The sequence below is a fragment of the Malurus melanocephalus genome, unplaced genomic scaffold (assembly GCF_030028575.1).
Source record: "Malurus melanocephalus ecotype Western Australia unplaced genomic scaffold, MMel_1.1 scaffold_83, whole genome shotgun sequence".
Lineage (NCBI taxonomy): Eukaryota > Metazoa > Chordata > Aves > Passeriformes > Maluridae > Malurus > Malurus melanocephalus.
The window spans coordinates 311,576-334,631 of record NW_026623315.1 but is presented as its reverse complement, the minus strand read 5'-3'; the positions used below and the strand labels follow the sequence as shown (position 1 = coordinate 334,631).

The window sequence follows — 23,056 nt, the reverse complement described above, 5'->3', positions numbered from 1 at the left end:
CGGGCCGGAACGGAGCAAACAGCACCGCTGAGGTTGGCTTATGTACAAAGGCTTTATTGAAACAAACAGGAAAGGATGGGGGAGGACAACAACGCAGCTCTTGCTGCAGCCACATACAACATAGAAAAAGAGCAGAAACTTCTGCCTACATGGATATAGTCCAGAAACAGAAAAGGGATATTTGTAAACCTGGAACATGGCAGTCACAAATAAAAGCACCCTTGAAGAATCTCGGTCTGAGTGCTCCTCAGCTGTGGTCCTTCTGACCTCTTCTCATACTTGCTTACAGAAAAAAAAACAAACCCCAACACCTCCCCCCGTTAAGGTYAGCTTTTTATTCCTATATGTCACATCACAGTCCAAGTGGGAACAAATCTGCAGGCTTGGGCAACTTGAAAATTARTACATAAGCTGGTGGAAATAATTCTTCCCCTCAGCCAAGTAACATAGAAAGTCATTAGGTATATCCTGCCCTTTACCAGACACACATCTTTCCTCTTTGCTCCCTTTCGTCCCAGCACTTGTGGCCAAAATTAGTATGGCCAGAAACCAGAATGATGGGACTAGTGGCAGTAAAAAAAATTAGTTTGATACTGCTGTATAAATCAAGGTTTTGTGTTCCACTTATAAACATTTCAGTTATTTGCAATAAATCTTAAGTGCGATTAAATGAGCTTAAGCTGTACTCCTARAATGTTCTGCATATTTTCACATCTTTCCTAATATTTTTCACTTCTCTGATAAGAAAATGGTTGCAAAATACTTAGAATTTCCTACAGTGCTAATATAGACCTCTATACTAACAGAAAAAAAAGGTCTGAAAAGCATTTTATCTTCAAAAAAGTAACAGAAATATATTTATAGTACTATTTACAAGCCTGTTACTAAATTCACATTTAGTCTTTATTGAATGAAGTTCAACATGAAAATTATTCTAAAGCAACCCAGGAAAATCATGCTGTTCAACTAAAGAAATAATCACAAAGAAATTGTGCTTTTTCAGTTTTTGCTCTGGTGGAAAATGTAGCATTTTAGAAGAGGTAGGAACCTGAATAAAAGCACAAAAGGAGACAAAAATCCAGGTGTGTTCCCAGTGAGAAAGCTTTTCCTTGGCAAGGTACAAAAGTTTCAAGGAAGTATCTACCAGTACCTATACAAAATCAGTTTYTGAAATTGAAAAATTAAAAAAAGGTATTAAAAAAATTGAAAGCTGCCCATGGAATAACAATCTTCACTTAAGAGTTATTACCAGCAAAAGAATCTACAAACTAAAATACTTGATTATACCAGAACCACAGCAAAAGTCAAGTTTGACAACTGGCTTTTGCCGATTCTGAGCACTTTAAAAATATGGCTSTGCAGTTTTATTGGGTCATTATAGCTGATCATAATGTCTACAAACGTCACATTTTTTTGATTCTTTCAAAAAAGCATTTTCAACTCGTAGTTTTTCAGTCTCCTGTAAAACAGAGAAAAAACATGGATATATTAAGGAAATTATCCTCAGTTTTTTTTATATTTCTAAATTAGYGGTATCTAGACTTGACTGTTTTATATACTATATACTTGAGGAAATAAAAACAATAATCCTTATCTGGGGCCTGTGAGGAGACAGACCAGCCATGACCTACTCAACTGCACAAAATCAGAGATATCTATATTCCTTTCCAACAGAAGAGCAAGAATTTTACTTTTCATTCTCAAAGCTTAGCTTTTTTTCTGTGTCAGGCCATTATTTAATCTGTAATGTACTCTGCAACTTACCTCAATAAGTTTAGCATTATCTTTCTTCAGTTTCACAAGATACTGAATTTTCTGGTTTGGGTTTTGATGACCAAGTAATTTCCCATTCTCCTCAGCAAGAAAGTCAACTTGCTTCCTCAGCAATTCTGTTTCCTGTAATGATATAATACATTGTGCACCTCTTAGCAGTAGCCTCTCCTTCTCTTTTCAGAAGGAATAGCTTCTTAGAGCTATTAACATACTAACATATAAGTTTGTTGTAACATATGATGCAAGAGTTGGTTCATTCAGGAAACACATATTTGTCTTATGTCTCCTAACATAAGGAGTCATATGTCTCTAACACTATGTTAGATCCCTCTAAAAGGCAAAAAAGGACAATTATTTGATTTGTAATACGAATTCCAATGCTGATTTCCGTACCCAGACTTTTGCTAGTGCAGAGAACATTACAAATACAACTAAACRGCAAAACAGCTGTACCTCTGCTAGATAAGATTCTACCGTGAAGATGACAAAAACATTATACATATGTAACCTTTTCAATCCTGTCTCTTTCTTCATATGCTTCCTCCAGTTTTGATCTAATTTCTTCTTTCTCATTAAATGCTTTGAGCTCTAAAGTTCTTGTTCGTTCCATTTCCAGAGTCATTCTGTGACAGGTGTTCTCTTGGATTCTGAGGATATTTTTGGTCTCTTCTAATCTGCCAATGTAAAAGAATCATAAAACATTAAAAACCAACATAAATGCCATACAACTGAATTAATAAGTCTTGGACATGGATGGAGGCTTCTTTAAAAGCATTTTTTKGAGATATTATATTTCCCTTAGAATTTAGTGTTAAGGAAAGGAAAATTTTCATTCTGTTTCACAGTTCTTGTGTYTGATACTATCAACTAGGCAGTGTTTTGGAGTTGCTCTTCTCTTTGGGAACTGTGCTGTTGGCAATCCCAGATACTCAGCTCCACTCATGATTGAAAACAGAAGCTTCACCTACAAGAACACTTTGAATTAATTCACCTAAGGAATGTAAACTTTCCAGCTAAACTCAGCTGCTCTTCACGTTTCCCTTAAATTGCTTATTTGGCTGTGGCTTTTCCCCCAATAGCCTTATTCCTCAGAAATATCTCTGAATAGCTCAAATGGTCTGAGCTTGTTTGATGTGATAGTAGAAGGACCACTACTTTGGATAGAATTTAAACATTTTCACTCACAGGACATTAAACAATGCCATCAAACTTTGCAGCTTATCTACTTTTTGTGTGAACTTGAGTAATTTTGCAGATSAATTCATATATTGCATAAATTACATTATTGTAATCAGTTTTGTTTTACTAAAGCCTGGTATTTAAGACCTGCTCTGTGAAAACAGCATTCATTTGCTACCTTTGTCAAGACATTTTCTTGATGAAAAATTAGCGAGAAACTTTTTCCTTTTCCCTCTTTGTGCATTATTTGCTTGTAGGAGACATTGTAGCACTGTTACAAAGTGTAGTTCAGAGACCAGACAGGAATGAAAAATCAATGCATCAAATAGAAAAATGATTCCTAATTTCCAGACTAGGATTTCCAGAAAATTCAATGTAAATTACTTTTGAAATGACCATATGCATAAAAACTATCAAATGAAGATAACTCAAATGTTAGGAGATTCAGTCATTATGGATCCTCAAGCAATACAGATTAGGAAAAGAATTAGCAAGACCAACATTTCCAAACTAATTTTTATCTACTAATTCAGTATTTTCCTTCTTTGCTATTATCCATCCAAGGTACAAAACACTTGAATTTTGAGGACTACTTGCCTAGTAGTGCAAACACCATTGAGWAATCCTCTAATAATAAAAATTTTTCATTATTCAAGCTTAATTGCAAAAATTTWAACATATGGCATAAAAAGCAAATATAACTACWTTATGTTTAAAATGATAAAGCATCTACAGTGCTTAAAATAAAGAAATGAACAGTACAATTTAATTTGAAAGGAAGGTACTTGKAATTCACTGCATATGAATAACTTAAAACAATTAAAAACATCCTTCCAATTTATGTTTTTATGGGTCTACTTATGAGATTTATTGTCTTACTTATGTCTTACTTATTGTCCTGATATAATGCTATGTAATAATAGGTGCTACTACCACCTACTGATGAGAAAGAGTAAGAACTCAGGGCATCTTGCAGAAGTGTAAACATTTCCAAATTATGTCTATTATCATTTCAGATCTTGGACTTCTGTTGCTTAAATATATATTTTTTGTCATTAATTAGTTTAATACAAGTTTCCAGTTCAAGGAACAATGGCTAGACTTACTCTGCTTTGATTTTCAGCATTTCTTCCACTGCTTTACTCTGTAAAAGTTCAAAAGCATTAGATACAGTTGTAATGTTTAACATACACATACATATATTTACAATTATTTGTCACTTAATTGATGCTACATATCTCATTCCAGATCATCCTACTGCCTAGCAGCTCACATCTCTAATACTGTGAGTTCATCTCTTTGCTGTAGGCACTTATTTCCTGCTCCATGCCAGCACAGCTGACTCACAGCAGTGTCCCTCTGCCCACTCACACACAGCTCTAACAGGGGGACCTTCTGTCTGGGACATCCATGGCAACCTCCGCTGTGACATTAACTTCCCTTTGACAGAGCCCTGACATTAGCAAGTGACACAATCATCWCTTTCCAACTCTGGAGATGAGTCAGATTTAGCAATCTGAATATGTTTTTGCTAATTGTGCAATCTGACATCCMGTTCACTGGTGTTAGGCCAAGATAGAAACCCTAAGAGCTAAATGTCAGGCTGTGCCTGTTAGAATTCACTAGAAATCAGTGTTTGTTTTGCTGCCATGAAAACAAAAACTTCAAATCAAAACAAAGCAGAAAAATCACATTAGTACTTCACGGCAGGTCTAGAGTGACTGACATGAGAAGGATAATATACCTTGGCACGTCGCTCTTCAGCAATCTCYTCCTCTTTCTCTTTGAGGTACTGAACATCAGGATATTTCTGATCACTAGGAAATTCAGGAATGAGAATAAAGTTTCTCACAAACAGAGGAAACCAGTTGTAAAAACATGTTAGCCAGATGAAACCAGTAAATGTGTGCAGTTGTTTTCACATGTGTGCTTACTCAAAATACTGAACATCACGAAACAGCTCTGGAAGGGTTTAAAACTTCTATACACATTTTCTTTCATCAGAGTATAGAAAAATTAATGTTTTAATGGAAACAATTACAAATGTAATAAATATGCAACCATTTGTTAGACAGCTGTGCTGGTTWTGGCTGGAGTAGAAWTAATCCTCTTCACAGCAGCCRTTAYGAGGCTGTGTTTTGGATTGGTGCTGAAGACAGGGTTGATAATGAAGAGATGTTTTTGTTGTTGCTGAGCAGAGCCAAGGCAACACCTTTTCTGCTTTCCATAATGCCACACTGGCCGGCAAGTTGGAGATGCATGGGAGGCTGGGAGGWAACACAGCCAGGACAGGTGACCCACACTGATCAAAGGGACATTATAGATCATATGGCATCATGCTCAGTGTATAATAAAGTGGGGGAAAGAAGGTGGAAAGGGGGGATGTTTGAATTGATGATGTTTGTCTCCCCAAGTAGCTGATGTGTGTGATGGGGGCCTGCTCTCCTGGAGATGGCCGAACACTTGCCTGCCCATGGGAAGCACTGAATTAATCCCTTATTTTGCTTTGCTTGTGTGTGCAGCTTTTGCTTTCCCTATTAAAATGCCTTTATCTCAACGCATGAGTTTTCTGTCTTTTGCTGTCCTGATTCTCTCCCTGATCCCACTGCTGGGGGAGTGAGTGAGTGGCTGAGTGGGCTATCTGGGGTTAAACCACAACAGCAGCTTTGGGATAAAGGTACATGTTGTATTAGTTCACRGTGTTTATGTGTGTGTAGACTGCAGAAAAACTTCCTACACGGTCACTGCTCGGTGGTTTTGCCAAGTTAAGAAGGTAAAAGATTCTTCTATCCAGAAGATTTTACTACTTTTAATTTTGTTAGCTTTTAACAAACATGACATTGGATGGAAATAAGAAAACACATACAATTAAAATAACTCACAAAATGACACACTAGTGGGATCACTTCATCCTTGTAGTGTGCCATAGGGGAAGAACTTAGTTGGTTAAGAGTTTTATAGTTGTATCAAATTACAATAAAACCACTATTTTCAGTAACTTAAAATATTTGTGAACAAGTCAGGTAGGTTACTGAACAATGATGTAGTTTCTAAGGTCTTCTGCTTAGTTTGCAACAGATTTTTTAAAGTGTGTTGTGAATTGAAATGGAAATCACAGGAAAACAACAATGGTTACATTGCCATGGAACACTAGATTCTGTGGCTTTGTTTTTCAGTTTATGTAGGTTTTCTAGACCGACATTTTCCACCAAAAAGCATTACTTTTATATTCCTCACTTGTTGGATTCCTGACTTGGGGCTTTGGGATATAATTTGGATATGCACTAAGAATCCCTGCTCCTTTTATTAGACAGGAGCTGTGGTTTGAATAGACCAAAGACTAATWGTATCTCAGAAGCTTTAAAAGTTCATTTATGTCTTCATTAAAACTTGTGTTGCATTCATTTGGACAACCTTTACTGAATGAATCCAAAATTACGCAAGTGACATGGCAATAAATAATACCCAGGAATGACGATGCATATAATGATTTTACATTCTGTTTCCCTTCCCTTTATAAAACTTCATTGCATTTAAGAACTTGTGATTTAAGGGCCATAAAGTTTACAAGCCAGTAAACAATTTTAATAGAAAAGTTTGAGTCAGTCTGTAAGGATACAAGCAATGTGTAAGACTATACTTCAAATAAAACTGCAAACTTTATCTTAATTGTTTCAAGCTAAGATAGATTTTTTGTGTTTTATTTTACTTTACCTGCTCTTGCTTGGTCTCTGAGCTTCTACAAGGCTCTGTAAACTCCTGTTGTTCTCCACTGATATCTGCATTTCCAGACGCAAGTTTTCCAACTCATTTAATTGCTCCTAAGCAAGTGAAATTTSAAACATTTTATTTGAAGACCATATTGCAATTCCTGTTTTCATTTCCAGTTTAACATGTTTTTGACTAAAATAGAAGACAAAACTATTTATCAGGAAACAAGGACGGCTCTCTGGCAAATAACTGCATCACCCCACCATCTACAATTGCATAAAAAACTATAGAGGATAGGTTAGAACTGTTTATTTTRTAACTTCAAATGATGTTACCATTTGACATTCATGAATACAAAACAGCACAGTCCTTGGCAAAATCAGATTTATAGACATCTCAAGCAGTTTTCACCGCTTGTTCCCAGCCTAGGTAAAGGGAAAACCAAAAACTTAATGGACATACTACTAAGCAAAGCTCACTAAAAAAAMCTGAACTCTGCAGTCTGTCTCACTTTAACCTTACAAATTGCAGCAGAGATTAACTCACAGTACCTTCAGCCTTAGAATTTCATCATTTTTTGCTCTTCGTTCTTCATTCAGTTCATGTACAAGGTGCTCCAGATTTATTGTAGAGGCCCTTTGATCAGCTATTTCTTGCTCATGAGTTTCCAAAAGCTTGGCCAAATTCAAATCAAAATTTGGAGGAGTTTTTGGACCCTGGCAAATCAGAAAAACCAAACCACACAAACTATTAGTAGAGGACTGTTTCCCCTATGTATTGGTTACATGTTTTAATACTTTATTAGAGACATAAATTAATAAATTCCTGTCAGACTTAATATTAAAAATTGCAACTTATGCAAAAATAGTTGTCTCAAATGCTATACCTGAGGAAATATTACTGAAGATGAGTCCACAAAGCAATCTATTTGCTTCATTTTCAGTTCATATTCATTCTTCCTGTTCTCCAGTTCCTCTGTCATTTTGTCCAACTGTTAGAAACACAGTAAGAGTTAAAGTAGCTCATAGTAAACACAAAATAGGAAACAAAACAGCACACAGATGTCTATTTTGAGCAAGCTTAAGTACACCACAAGTTATTTTAGATTAACAAAGACTTCACTTTCATAACTCTCGTCTACATTTAGCCAATGTTGAACTTTCAATAGTTGTATGCAACAAGCATTTTTGAAAGCATCTATACATCTGACTACTGTGTAGTTAATCTTAATTTTGTTCTTGTTAGTATTTGATTTTCTTGCATTGCTAACATGATCGACCTTTCAAAGTGCTTGCTAGCACAGAACAAAACCTATTACGRATGTGGTTATGAAACATTACTGGTCAAAACATAATTTGATACAATGATCTTAGTGGTATAGATTTGACCAGTTTCCCCGAAGAAAATATGCTAACTTGACAAAAGTACTCATTTTTTAAGAAATAACTTATTAGTTTTTGCCAACACAAATATGTTACTTAGCACAATGATAGTTGTGACAACTAGAGCTAAAATTTGGACAAAGGTTTAACATAGCTATTTAGTCTGCTCCAAACCATTGCATGATTTATAGAGCTCAACTGTTATCACTATTGCATAATTACATAGTTTGTAGGTAAGTGTTAAGAAGAGGAAAAAGTAATCCCCTAGGCTACACTGTTGATAACCTCAGGTTGCTCTGTTCTCAAGTACTGATAATTTTACTCTGCTATCAGAGTAAACATTTTTGTGATCTCTAGACAACATTTCCAAAACATTAAGAGTTACCTAATCTTTGTTCAGAAGTTTTTGATCTACTACTACCACTTTGCTTTTACAAGGAGCATTGCTCTTCACCAAGAGTACTATGTACAAGATGCTCTAAAATGACAAGTGAAACCTTTTTCAGAAGCTACGATTCACTGCAGCTCCCTCTCAATGAGCTAATTGTGAAAATGTCTTTGTTTTACCTGTTCCCTGAGTTCCTGGATTACAGTTTCCTTCTTTGCTATGTCTTCCTGTGCACACTGGAGCAATGCATCATGTTTCTTAGAAGCCTCTGTCAGACTTATSAGCTGATCAGCGGTATGACGCAATTCTTCACACAGAAGGTCCCTCTATTTTAAGTCATTGAATGAATAAAGAAAGAAGTATTAAAGTTGTTGCAAGTCAGGTGTTTCAAGATGTTTGTCATTGATGCTAAGATTGCTGACACCTACAAGCATCTCCCTTTTCCTTCTACTTTTTCATCATGTATTGCAGCAAGCATTCATCTATAAAGTTCCTATTTTAGTATKTTTTCATATTCTTGATATTGGTCGCTGAACAAAAATGAGAACTTTCCCACCGTGTTGTGACAATTAAGATTCTTGTGGAAGATCTTTGGAATTAATCACTGTTTTAAAATATAATATGTACTTAAAAAGATACACAGTTCTCTAAAGAAAACAGAAAAGTTTGTAGATTAGATAAAGAATTATATTTTAATCCACACTGAAGTAATTACAGCTTTTTTCATGCTTGGATATTCTGTAGATACCGCTGGATTTGTTCTAGGATCTATACTCCAACCCTGTCTGATGTGGCACCATACATATACATGGTGTGTTAACCTATAAGAGTTAACATAATAATACTGTATTTAGTATTTTAAATTCCACCTCATATTAGTTCTTCTTGTCCAATTAAGAAAGCATGAAAAAATCAGTAACTGAAGTATAAAGTCAAGGAGAAACACTATAATTTCATCAGAAGCCAGATATACCCAAGGATTATATTGAAATAGGAGCTGACACTTTAGTTAAAAAAACAAAACAAAACAAACAAAAAAATCCTAGAGTGATCCATTTGCCAGACAATTCAGCTTTGAGTTTCAGAATGCCACTTTTAGATTTGATTATTAATGAACATAGTGTGTTTATTTTAAAAGATTTCCACTATGTTTAATGTGCTTTGAGACACACAACCCTCCCTGAAGMTTTTATTGGTGCTATATGATAGTAGTAAGCAAATCTAATCGCAGATGATSTTGTAGAAATTGCAGTAGCGAGGTGCTAGTGGTTTTGACTGATGGACATGTTCAACAAAATAATGGTAACAACAGTAATAGAAAAGACAGAGTTAAAGAAAGATATGATATTAAAAAGCAAAAACATTGCTGAATCAAAAGTGTGACCTAGCTCTGCTTCCAACAGGTGGAGCTTTTAGTTAAAATTATGAGTAAAGAAAATATATTACTGAATATAGTGCAGTGGGGGAAGAGAGTATTTAAAACATAATATATTCTTCTACCTATTTTAATTTCTCAGCTGCATCATCTAAAGCTGCCATTAAATTCAGCTGATGATTCCTTAGTGGCCTTAACAAAATTAAACCAGGCTCTTAGCATAGGCTTTTATGAAGTAGCTTATAAAATATTTATATCGAGTAACGTGACAATTTAACAGAATTTGTCAGGTATCTCATGAAAAATTCTCTTAAGAACAGCTTAACTAGCTATAGTTTGAACTAAAATGAGGTTAAGTTTCACATGAGCATTTTAAGCAAAACCACATCCAGTTGGTCTGGCTGAAAAAATAATCATAATAAACCAACGTTAATGTTTTTACCTCAATGTTATCAGCTATTTCTCTTCCTTCCAAGGCTTCCTTCAGTTCTTCAATCTTCTTCTCCTGATTCTCTATGATTCCCTTGCTTTCTTCTTTTGCCGCCAGAAGAATATTGTACTTGTACTACAAAAAACATTCAATTAAATTTTAAAATATTTTAGAAAGACATGTTATCAGGTAAATTTGGCAAATATAAGACAAATAAATGTGTGTCACAAATCTTATGATGACAACTACATTTAGAAATCAGGGTCAGTATCTGAAACCAGAATGATATATTGTACTTGCTAAATTATACAAACTGCTTTTCAAGATTAGTWGTCAAAATGATACAAAAAGATTATTAACATGGATTAGCCACCACAATACATATTACTCACTAAAACCATTATTAAAAGGTAGCCATATTAGAAATCTGTCTCATTGACATTTTTTCTATAGAACCTTTTGAATTCATAGTTCGCACAATGTATTATCTAACACATTCTGTTGCTTGCTTTATCAGTTTGCAAACCAGACCTATTTTAATAAAGCAGAGTCATATTTATTCATAGTTATTCAAATACACAGTTTTAGTTCTTTATACTTGTTTTCAGATGTAGAAAACAATAATACCAGCAACATAAAAATTCACTCCATCAAAAATGAATTTACAATTCAGCTTCAATTGCTGAGGTCTTAAATTGCCTGTTTCTGAGGAAATCTAAATGTTACTGTCAACTGAGTTGAATTTACAGGATGTGAATAGGTCCCTTTAGAGACATGGCTTTTTACCCACCATGTGCAGAGGGTTTCGTTATTGAGACAGCCTTAGGCATAAAATGTTCAGAAGATTTCAACATGTCAAAACAAAGAAGTTTCGTTCTAAAACACTCTAGCAAGTTATACTGTTTGAGACCCATGATAAGACATGTCATTGCCTCCYATTTCTACAGAATGATACCATGTCCTTCAAAATGACAGAACATACATTTATATCCTCGAGCTCTCTTGTCAGCCCATCTATGGACTCAGTTTTATGATTAATTGAAGACCTCAGCTCCTGGATCTGTCTCATCAAGTCAGTTACAACTTCCTGCAACATAAAAAAAGTTAATCCTGATAAAATCCATATAACGTATTATTTTATTGGTTTATAATTTGTTAATCCCAAATTTAAATCAGTCATGGAAAATGAATCCTCAAATTACACATATAAAGAATAAAGAAAAAATTTGTTGCTAAATCATTGGCTTTTGTTCTAAGCATTTAAACAAAGAATTAAATAACCTGCAGTGTTCATTAGAAGATTGATTTAGTCTTAAGATGCAATGGATTTCTAATAGAATAGATTACTGTAATTTAAGGGTGCAATTGTTTGTAATGGCRCATTCAAAAAACACCACTGCACTGACAATACCAGATGATTCTGACCTTATGCATGTCAGATTTTTGGGTGGATAAAGATGGAAAAAGCAAGACTTAACCATTGCATTGTGCTGGTAGTAAACACACCATGTGATTTCTTATGCCTGTTTTACAGACAGCTTATATACTTTCACTAGGGGGAAATCTGGCTRTTTAAACTTTCATACTGCAACAGAAGTATTCTTTACAAAAAGAAGTGCTTTGATTTTATTAATAAAGACACGCACAGTCAAATTTTTACAGCACCTTTCTTACCTTTACTATCTGCTCATTACAACATAGACCTGACTGGAAGGCTCTGTTARTCATCTGGGGAATTATGCACTGTTTAGGCATTGAATGTTTTGTCCAGTACACAGCTTTAGCTTCAAGTCTTTTATTTAACCTYCAGTTAACTTGTGTTTTCTCTGAATGCATACCAGTTTCCTACCTCCCTGCTAGGAAAAGGTAGGATTTATTTTACCTAGCTATGTAGCCAGGATTGCCAAAAGCATAAAATTACTAAGCAGCATGGGAAGAGTCTGGGCTTTCACGTCTACTACAGAACATAGTTACCCACCAGACTGTGTATCAGTAACAGAAATGTGCCCAAACCTTATCTGTATCATTTGTCTTCCTCAAAGAAGCAATAGTCTCTTCAGCAGCAGCCAGCTTCTGTTCCAATGTCCTCAGTTTTGCTTCCTGGAGGAAATAATATTTGTGAAGGAGAGTCTTCCCTACCTTTGAAATGTGTTTTATAAAGCACCAAATCATGAAATAAAAAGGAAAAAAGTTGTTAACCTTACGCAAAAAAAATTAAGCAGTAGCTTAACAAAACAATATATAGCCTGAGCACTCTACATTTATTTTGTTGGTAATCAACCCAACAGTCTGTACACCAATAAAATTGTTATTAATGCCCAAGCAAAGCCATGAACACACAATATAGATATTCAAATCTGCTGTCGTACCTGCTGCTCACACAGTGTCACTGTTTCAGAAAATGGTTTCTCCACCTGTGCTTTTTCAAGTACTTTCAAGAGCTCCCTGGTGAAAAAAACCACATTTCTAGTGAGCAATATAATCAAAACATAGGAGGACTTAAGAACGAAGTCAAATGAGTTTATTCTATTTGCACTTAATTTTTTTAAGAGTTCTTCAGTTATTACATTCTCAGTGCTATACAAAAGGCTAATAGTTTAGTAATTAGCCTTACACTGCTATCAGTGGCAGAACTTTATCTTTGACATGAAAAACTGTATTTAMAAATGAAATTACATTAAAATGAAGTGCTGTTCTGGTTTGGACAAAATAAAAAACCATCTGGGGAAAAATACCTCCACAAATGGTATCCCCATCTGAATATAAAACAGCACCAATGAGGTCAGAGGAAAACAAATCCCACTGCTAATTAAAACTTACTTTGAATTGTTTTCTTTGTCTTCTTGTAATTGTAATGTTAGTTTTTCATTATGTTCCTTTTCTGTTTTCAGAAGTTGCAAAAGGTTCTAGAATATCAAAATATATGTTTGCAATAAGAYGTTACAATATAAGGTCTCTAGAATAATCTAAACCAAAAATCTAAATAAATCCTTAAGATGACTGAAAAAAACCCAACCACCCCACAAAACCTTCACTGGAAATCGAAAGATCTTCAGTTTCTTCTGAACAATTTCACAAGTAAACTCTTATTCATATTAATCATATCATAGTAATCATATCTTTTCACCTGCCATTGATAATAAGTTCATATAGCTATGATGTTCCTCACTATCCAAGGCTATGAAAGGAAAAACGAGTACTTGCAATTGTAAATTAATTTGGGGGCATTTTAAAATTATTTGTTCAAAATATTAAAAGATAAGAAATTTAAACCARTAATATCCAATCTGTAAGCATTCGTTTAAACACTAATAAGGAAAATTTATATCAAACTTCCTAAGCACAGTGTAACCTGCAGAAATATGTGCAAAATCATTTGCAAAAGCCCTTGAGCAACCTTAGTGCTGTTTTGCAGTCACTGCAGTCTGACAGGCTTTCAAGGACAGCATCAACTAAATTGCAGGACAGTGATCCACCTCAAGCCATAGATCATTTTAACAAGATCACATCCACTATGAAAATTTTTAAGAAACTGCGTTGTAAAGATAGAATAATTAGGATAGTCTTGGCTAGACCTGAGATAAAAGGTCATCTCAGCTTTTCAATGTCAGGATTCTTTTCCAAAGAAGTTTCATATTCCTTTACTAATTAACTCATCTCCCTCAATATTTCCAGAGCAATTTCTTACGGTCTAAAAACTTACTATTTCATGATGTGATTGGATATTTCTTATGGCCTGTTAGTGCAAGATTTTTACAATCAATTTGGAAAAGGATTTTGGGTACATCTTCCAAATGAAACCACCAAGAAACCTATTATTACTGTGGAATGTATCAGTGAGACAATAATRGGAATTAAACAATCTGGGCTCTGTATAATCAAATCCTTTAAAATCCTAGATGTCTTACACAAAGCTCAGTTTTCATTGCTTCTGCTTCTTGCTTCCTGTCCTCAAGTTGTTGCTTTAGTTGGTCCGTCTCAAACTTCGCTACCTCCTGCAAATTGTCGTAGTCATCCTGCAGGCTTGCCTTTTCTTCAAGAATCTTTTCATGTTCTAGCCTTTATAAAAAGCCCCAAACAAATACTCTGATAAGGGTTTGTGTCATTATAACAACAATCCAATTGACTGTATTTAAAAATATTCAAATAATATACAGAGTACAGTTATTACAAAAAAAGTGACTAACAAATGTTAATTTAAAAAAAAACCCAAAAACCAGACACCAAATTTATGTAGTGCATGGCAAACTGAATGGGCATTGGCAGAGAAGGTAGAGTACTTTTTTTGATCCCTAGAAATAATTTACTACCTACAAAATTCTACTGAAATATCAGTCCCTGTGTCTTGATAATGGAGTTCATCATCATTAAAAAAAAACTTGGTTATGGCCAGTTGTTAGAAAAAAGACTTGGCTAGAAGGATCCTCAGTATCTACATCTGCTTAGTTAATATTTATGTTATTTATCCCATATAAAATTTTTGTGTATTCTGGACAAGTTTGGATTAGTCCCCTCGAGATTGTTGCACTGAAAATTCATTTCATTTAATTTTTCACAAAAGTGAAAAGCAAAGAGGGATAAAAGAGCTGTTACACAAATGTTATGAATCATGTTATTAAAGGAGGGACTATAGAAAGAATACTCTCCAAACAGTATTTCTGCTAACACAGAATGAATCAATGCAACCACAGCATTTAATTTGAGTTCCAGGTTCCTGGTCTTACAATGCCTCACTCAAAAAATTACTTCAGCTAAGACATGACCTGCTAAAATGCAAAATGTAGTAAAGTTTTCCAGGACAAAAAAACAAACTCAAAACATAAAACCAAAGCACAACAAAATAAACTAAACAAAATAATAACAAAACCCAACATTAATAATTAAAAACCTTATTGATTTTCATCTCCTGATAATAATGACAATTATTGCAGACAAGGCAATGAGCTTTTCTGGCTTTGATAATCAAGCTTCAGTTATTTTTTATTATTTCCTTCTGCCTGTATTTTTAGAGTAGCATCATTATGTCACCTGCTTCATGTGACCAAACTGATAAAGTGGCTCTTCAGCACTTAACTTTTGGAGAGCAGCAAGTTTATAGATATACCCTATTTAATGGGACAATGATATAGCAAAGCAAAATTAAGGAAGCCACATTTTTTCTTTCTAATGATTTCACAATGTTGCATGAAATAGACATGGGGAAAAAAAAAAGAAAAAAATAAGCAAAGGAAAACCACAAAACAACTTTAAAGAAAACATGTAAAGTGTAAGTTCAGATAGAGGAGAGGATGACTAAATTACTGGATGCCTCCAGAAGGGATGATAAGCCATTGCACCAAACTGCCAACATACCTGACACTGTCCAGCTGGAACTGCACATCCATATGTCTGCCAGAAAGCTGACTTATTTCTTTCTCCTGCTTTTCCCTGAAGGCATTATATTCCAATTTTACAACAGACAGTTCCTTGTCTGCAGACTGCAGGACAATGCGCAAATCATGGACTTCACTTTTTAATACTGTCAAAAAATCCCAAAATAATTTACATGTTATTTGGAAAACTGTGCTAGATATAGGACACACAATGCTACACAACCTGCTGGGAAAGTCTCACAAATCTCTGCACATTTTCAGTGGAATTAATCTCTAAAGTCACACACAAAAGGCTTTGTGAATGGAAAAAGTCAATGAAACACTGACTTGAAGTAAAGGTGAATCAAAAACATTCCAGACAACATCACCATAATTTCCATAGACAATACAGGTTTTATCCTTTATTTTTATTTAATATTTTCTTTCAAAATACTATATCTTGTACCTCCTTCACATTCAGAGTAAAGACAGAACCATATTGAATATAGTATACTGTGCAAGATTAGGCGAAGATAATCTGCAACTATTAAAGATTACTTTCTTAAAAAAAAAATTAAACCAATATGTTTAACAACCCAAATAGTTACTCAGCATGTGCTACTTAAAACAGCAAGACGCCTCAAAACTTAATGCAATTTCAGTATTAGAAAGACTTACTATCAGCCTTGCTTTGACTGTCTTGAAGCTGCTTTTCAAGTGATTTTATCTGCTCGAGGAGCTCCTGGCGCTCTTTACTCCAGTCATTCCTTTCAGATGAAAGAAGCTTGAAAAGAATAGCACAACTTTTAAAATAGAGTGAAGTGTAGGAGTGGCTAAGTCACAGAGCTGCAACAATAACAATGATATATTAAAGCATTTCATCAACTGATTATAAACACATTTTTCTTTAAATTCAGTAATTGGTAACTCTGAAATCCCTACAAGTCCAAGGAAAAAAATAATTTATATAACTTAAGACATTACCTTATCTAAAAAATTCATTTAAAAGGAACTCACAGCTTAGGAGCTGATATCACAGATACCAGAAGTGAAACTGATCTGGAAAGAATACAGGCCTTATTTCCTTTCCCATGAGAAATCAACCCTAGCAATTAAGCAAGACTTGTAAATATTGGATAGGTAGTTCCAACTGAGACTAGTATTTTCAGCATTCCAAAGTTTAAAACTTCCTTGTTACTATTGTTGTTTTCCAGAAATCATGAAGTTGGCCAAACCCAACCACAAGTATTTATTTGCTTATATTTAAGATCAAGCAGGATCAGAATCACAAGATATAAAACAACAAAACCAAAATCAGAACTGCAGTGTTATGTTAAATGAACCTTCTCTGCTCACTCCAACTCCAGGGAGGTTGGATTAAATGACGTTTAAACCAAACCAAACTATTCCACGATTGTAAGTCCTTATCTTCCTTCACAACCCTTTATTATGATGCTACATAGATTCTTCAAAAGTCAAAATGTAAGTAATATTGCAAGACCTCAYTGACAACACAGCAGTATGACTGTGTTATAGTTACACGAGCCCTGTATTATGCTGTTCTCTCACCTCCTGTATTTGTGCAGAATGATGCTCCAGTTTATTAATATGCTGCTGGAGTTTTACATTCTTGCTTTCCTCTTCATCCAGCTTTGTCTGCATTGTGCTCAGTTGCTCCTGTGACACAAGAGATACACAAAATTAGAACACCCATCTTCCAGTTATTGTCACATGCCATATGGCAGTCTGTGCATATTAAATATAAAAATGTCAACAAGTTTCTATTTTTATGATCTGAACCAACAGAAAACAGAACACTCAAAATAAACTRGTATCTTAAGTAGCTAATTTCTCCTCTTTCTAACTAAACCGCCAAAACACAAGAAAATCCATCAGTGAATACAAGGACTGAAGCTGATAAACATATTTCAGATGCATGTTTACCTTGGAAAAATAAGGCTTTAAAAAAATTATTCAAAACATACACTAGCAAAATTCCTTACAAGATCTCTGTATTATGGTAAGCATCAAAGAGGTTTTGGCTGTTGTGCCAGGGATTTACATGCACTGAAGTTAGTGCCAGCTTCTAAAGAGTAGTTCAGATAAGTTTGTAGTGCCAAAAGTCACTTCTATGTGACAAAAGACATTCCCTGCCCACTAGAAAAGATACAAGACAATTAATGTATAATGGTGGACAAATATTATTTGGCAGTTTTCTTCAAATGCAATATTATATATTAACCTTGTGTGCTGTTCCAAATGTAGCTTTTGACTTATAAAGAGGACTCCTCAGAGACAAGTTATCAGGTTAAAATAAAATACAAATTCCCTGCATTAAACTACTTAGGATATCCGAGCCTCAAATCACTTTCAGTATTTTTGTTGTAAATCCTCTTTCAAGTGCAATGTATAGAGAACTGTTTAGTGTTAAGCATTCATGAAGTGCTTCAGTTTCCCAYGCAAATGAAAATGCACTTGGTGAAGGGGAAGTACTTCATGGCAAAGACCACTTGATAACAAAGTTGCACATACACTTCAGTTTTTATTCAAARCATTCACCTGTGCCACTTTGAGCTCTTCAGCAATGGCTTCACATGCTTGTTCACTCATCTCTGGAGGAACTGGCTCTTTCAGAATGTCATCCATCATCTCTTCAGAATGCTGAAAATCTTCAAAATTATAGTCTGGGCTTATTCGCGGCACAAGGCGAGATCTTAGCTGGTAAGCTTTGGTTGGAGTGGTTATGTTCTGTTATAAAGATCACAAAGAGGTCTTTATTTTAATTGTAAAATGAAATTAAGACTTCGGTATTGTATTTCTTAATTCTATAAGCAGAATAATGAAATAAAATGCTCAAAGTGGCTAGTTCTAAACCACTACCACTTTTCAGACATGCAGATGACAGCAGGAGTTGTTCAGTTAATGCTCTGGAAAATGTAGCCTATTTGGTTTAACACATATGGAGAACTAGTCCAGAAAACTAGTTAGGTTAAGGGATCAAACAAATGATAGTCTGTACTCTTGTACACCCAGGAGTAAGTATGTGTAAATAAACCTATTCTCATACCTTAAGACTTTCTCTATGTAGCTTATGTAGCTGAGAGACTTCTCGGCGCTTGTGTGCTTTGGTTGCCTCCAGAATGTTTTCAAGATGTTGGTTTGCTTTCTGAAGGGATTGAAGCTCTGATTCCAGTTCCATCTGTTTTTTCCTGTTTAGGAAGTATATTACTACTGTCAAAACTACTCCATGACTGTGCCTTCCCATCAGTAAGAACATGCTGCACTATTGCCAATGAGCAAATTGCAGCTGAACTTTTACCCAACACTGGAACTCATTATTTTAAGAAGAAAGCTACCACTGCTGTATTAAAAGGTAAAAATAACRTATAAAAAAATAAAAAGCTAAGCAGCTTATTTGTGCCTGCATAATGAAGCAAGCAGATGGATAACTACACGTGGCAGAAAAAAAAAATCCATTACATGGTAAGAAATAAGCTGAGAGCTCTGCAGTTCCTTTTATGAGAAAGTGATATCACCCATACCAATAYGGTTTTAAGCTTTAAAAATGTTATCCAGTTATATGAGAAGTCTGAACTGGAGCTTGCCAGGATTAAAGAAAATCCTTTAAAGAATTTTTTTTAAAGTGCTGGTCTGTTAAGATTATTTTGCCCTCTAAGAGTACTTTAACTGAAATCCAACAGTTAAGCAGAAATTTAGGAATAATTTTYACTAGGTATTTTGCAGAGCTACATGCTGTTGCTGTGATAGTTGGCATTACTGACATAATGGTAGGGTCAAAGTCTACAGACAAATGGAAACATACTATTTCATCTTTTGGCAGTTTAATGCAATCATTTTCCCTCATGCTCTTGGTATCTTAGGGAATAGAGCAGAACTTCAATTCTGATTGCTACTGGACAGCAGAAAAATTGCTATTTTACTTATTTTTGTTCAATTACAGCATATAGTTATACCTGCATATAAAATGAAGCATCTAGTTACTCTGAAACTTGAAACAAGTTTATAATTCTGTGAAATTTAGTTAYGCCAGAGGCTGAAAAGTACATTTGTTTGACTGCACTCCACTAAGAAAATGTAGGTAATTGATAATGAAATGCATACATACTATCAAGGAAGCAAGACATGCAAAAACACGGAATAAATAAAATAAAAATATATTTGATGGGCAGAAAAATRAAGTAATCAATATATGGAAATATAAATAGACACTTGTAGTGAATGGCATGAAACAATTGATGGATTGCTTAATTGATAACCTCAGTAGATTGTAACACTATTATTTAGAAAGTTCATTGGATTTGCTACACAGAAATTTAACAATAAAAAMCAGATTTGTACAATTGCCTGAAAAAGCAAAAAAGGACGTTACAAGCTACTTTGAAAAAACAGGAGGGGGGAGGCAAAAATGGAACCATCTTTTGCCTGATGCTTTTAGAATTACACTCTATATTCAGTGAAATCAACAGAAAGCAACAACATCAGGTACAAACTAAAAATGACAGTAAATAAAAAAAAGAGGTCCCTTTTGCCTTTCAGGTTTGCATTACATTTGCTGRAATTGCAGTTTTTTCTTGTATCTGCAGTAACAAGATCTGAATTTTTCAGAAATGGGGTTAATCAAATGAAGTCATGTATTATTCATGTGTATATGAACACTGAAGGTATTAGTGAGGCCCTTCCCATTATCTCATGCTGCCCTCCAGAACAATAACACTAAGTTCTTTACTGCATTAATAAGGACAAAGTAGAGCCTTATCTCATGTTTAGATGCCAAAGCAAATGGACATAAATGTACTACTGACACCATGTCTTTGCTTTGATTTTAATGAAACCTTTGTTCCAATAAGAAGTCTCAAGATAGCAGTATTATTACCTTCCTAAAAATCTTTGAAATTGAGATAAAAAATTAACCAACAGGTTAGCCAGAGTTTTCTGGGGTGCTTGGATTCTACATTTATGGTGACTCAAACTTGTAGACTGCAAAACTACTGTTGCACAAAAACAAACCCCCAAACACCCCTCTCATTCTCCCTCACCCYCATCAACATTTAGCACCTGTTACTGCTTCCACCTGTAATATTTCAGTTATTGAAAAACATTTGCTCTACATGAAAACTAAGCCAAACTCTCCCGGTGCTGTTAAGCAGGTGACTGTCAGAATAAAAGGTATRTCCATCTCTGGTGTGAAGCATTTTATTGCCTCTTACTATCAAGAGTGGCTTTGGAAAAGACAAAGAAATCTGCAACAGACAACTTCAGGTTTAATAATGGTTGTTCTCTAGCCTGGGAATAACCAAGTTCAACAAGAACATATTCTGTGTGAATGCCATTGTTCTGTTCTGCCTGGCCCTCTCTTACAAGCAAAGAACAAACCTAATCGGAATAACTAGGATTTGAGTCTTTCAAAAATCAATGAATAATATCTTAAAGACATTTAATTACAGATATTTCAATACTGTTTTGTCTCACTTGGTTAGCTCTTTAAATTCTTCGTATTCTTGCTTTGAAGTTGCCAGTTCAGCTTGKGTCTGTAGCAAACGAGCTTTCAGCCTTTCAACAGATGCCAGTGAGTTGCCTTCCCCCAACATGGTGGTGGAATGTAAGCGGTGACCTAAAGAACACAGACCCTCTGAAATCACAGAGTAGCTCAAACACCTAAAGTTTTACTAAAATGAAAGCATTTGTGGGCTTTTGAAGAGCACAGCAGTAACTGAGATTGACAAAAATAGGTATTAGCAACAGTCTATATGAAAACCAGTAAAATAATTAATAATACTGCAGACTTCACGATAACCAAGGACCACAAAATGAGATTATAGATGGGTTTCACAGGATGCAAATCCAAACTCCCTATTGCTTAAAGGCCAACATGAATAAATGTAAGTGAAATTGTTTTATCAGTCTTCAGGGACCACTTTGAAGGAGGGAAAACTACATCAATACAGACATTTTCAACACTATGATGCACACAACAGAAATACAATAAGCATATTTAGCTGAAAAACATTAGTATATTTTTACCTCCAGTACTTTTCTCTGTGGCTGAAGCTTCCAAAAAAGCTTTTTCTAGCTCTGCAATGGTCTGAGCATCAATTTCTTGGGCCTTTTTAACTGACTGTAAGGAACGAAGTTTTTTATTCTCCTCTCTGAGATTATGGTTCTCCATGGCATACTTTGCAATTCGTGGGTGTTGTTCCATCTGTGGTAAGCAATATTTTATTCAACAATTCCAGACAATGCTATATCTATCCAGCTGTTACTCTACTACCTTTAACAAACATTAAACTGTAATGGAAGAGCAAAAGAGATGTTCCCTACAGTGGTTAAAACTGCTCAATTTCTTTTGGTTAATTTTCTTATTGCCTTGGATTCTACTCTCAAATCAAGACAGCGTGCTTACATCTTACATACTAACTCTTTTACTGATAATAAAGCTGCAGATACTTTTCTTGCTGCTCTTGATACCTTTTCCAGTTTCAGCTTTGAACTTCGGTTTTCTTAAGACTATTCTTGCACCCCATAGTAGTGTTTCTGTAGTCAAMAAAGGACTGTCAAAATGTACTCCTTTTCCCTACTTGTGCTTGGAGGAAGTTGTTTTTCAGGAATTTGCCTTCTCTCTCGAGCTCCTTTGCTCTTCAAAACTGCCTCACAAATGATATCACACCTACCAGATACCTGAATAATCCAAAGTGTTCTTTAAACAGCTCCAGGACCACATCACCCCTTATTGKTCCACCTGGCATCTGTGTTATTATCCTTCAGAAACTTGTTGCATTATTTGCATCCTGCTGTCTTTCCCTTTCAACTGATATAGAGCTTGAAGTATGCCATATGAATGAGGATTTGTGATTTGGAGACTTCCCTGAGTTGCTGAAAAGAGACTTGGTCCTCTGCCTAACCCAGATCAGGTGGCCTGTGGCAAGCTCCCATTACATCACCCTTACCAAACTCTCCTCTTACACAAACTCAAGCTCTAAACCCAGCCAATGTCCCTTCCCTAGGGAAGTTCCATGCATCTGAGATGCTTTGATAATGGAACCCACCACCCATCCTTTTCTTTTCTGCCTGTCTTTCCTAAAAGCCTGTATGCACCCACCACAGGACTATATGAGCTATTCTCACAAACCAAAATTGTTCCAGAAAAGAAAAACCAAAGACTTTACCTGTTCYCTGAGTATCCGCACTTCCTCCCTCAAGTCACTGAGGAGATCATCTTGCTCTTTTGGCAATAAAATTCCACCAGACTCTTTATGTAATCTCTCCAAGCGCACAATATGGTCTTCCCGGAATTTAACTATCATTTTATTGGACTGAACAAATTTYTCCTTCTTGGCACACAGTTCTTCCAGCTGAGCAACTTTTTCTAATAAATTCTTAGAAAGTACATATACAGATTARTGAATTTTTAAGGTGCACATCTTACATACATGTGCATAGGCAGACCAA

General features: G+C 35.1%; 1 protein-coding gene across 1 annotated transcript in view; it reads right to left on the bottom strand.

Moving 5' to 3' along the window:
- Positions 1–29: 29 nt before the first annotated feature.
- The window catches only part of KIF15 (kinesin family member 15), a 35,909-nt gene continuing 12,882 nt past the window's right edge, over positions 30–23,056 (bottom strand). Inside the window, exons 13-35 of the mRNA XM_057367690.1 lie at positions 22,774–22,983; positions 21,632–21,809; positions 21,080–21,221; positions 18,657–18,798; positions 18,149–18,337; positions 17,159–17,266; positions 16,268–16,373; positions 15,591–15,756; positions 14,147–14,297; positions 13,059–13,144; positions 12,608–12,683; positions 12,252–12,338; positions 11,221–11,325; positions 10,251–10,373; positions 8,613–8,759; positions 7,550–7,654; positions 7,215–7,379; positions 6,667–6,773; positions 4,697–4,769; positions 4,059–4,096; positions 2,282–2,447; positions 1,765–1,896; positions 30–1,459 (exon numbers count right to left, since the gene is read on the bottom strand). Coding sequence (XP_057223673.1) covers positions 1,376–1,459; positions 1,765–1,896; positions 2,282–2,447; positions 4,059–4,096; positions 4,697–4,769; positions 6,667–6,773; positions 7,215–7,379; positions 7,550–7,654; positions 8,613–8,759; positions 10,251–10,373; positions 11,221–11,325; positions 12,252–12,338; positions 12,608–12,683; positions 13,059–13,144; positions 14,147–14,297; positions 15,591–15,756; positions 16,268–16,373; positions 17,159–17,266; positions 18,149–18,337; positions 18,657–18,798; positions 21,080–21,221; positions 21,632–21,809; positions 22,774–22,983 — 2,886 coding nt within the window. The 3' untranslated portion in view covers positions 30–1,375. The remainder of the gene's footprint in view (positions 1,460–1,764; positions 1,897–2,281; positions 2,448–4,058; positions 4,097–4,696; positions 4,770–6,666; positions 6,774–7,214; positions 7,380–7,549; positions 7,655–8,612; positions 8,760–10,250; positions 10,374–11,220; positions 11,326–12,251; positions 12,339–12,607; positions 12,684–13,058; positions 13,145–14,146; positions 14,298–15,590; positions 15,757–16,267; positions 16,374–17,158; positions 17,267–18,148; positions 18,338–18,656; positions 18,799–21,079; positions 21,222–21,631; positions 21,810–22,773; positions 22,984–23,056) is intronic.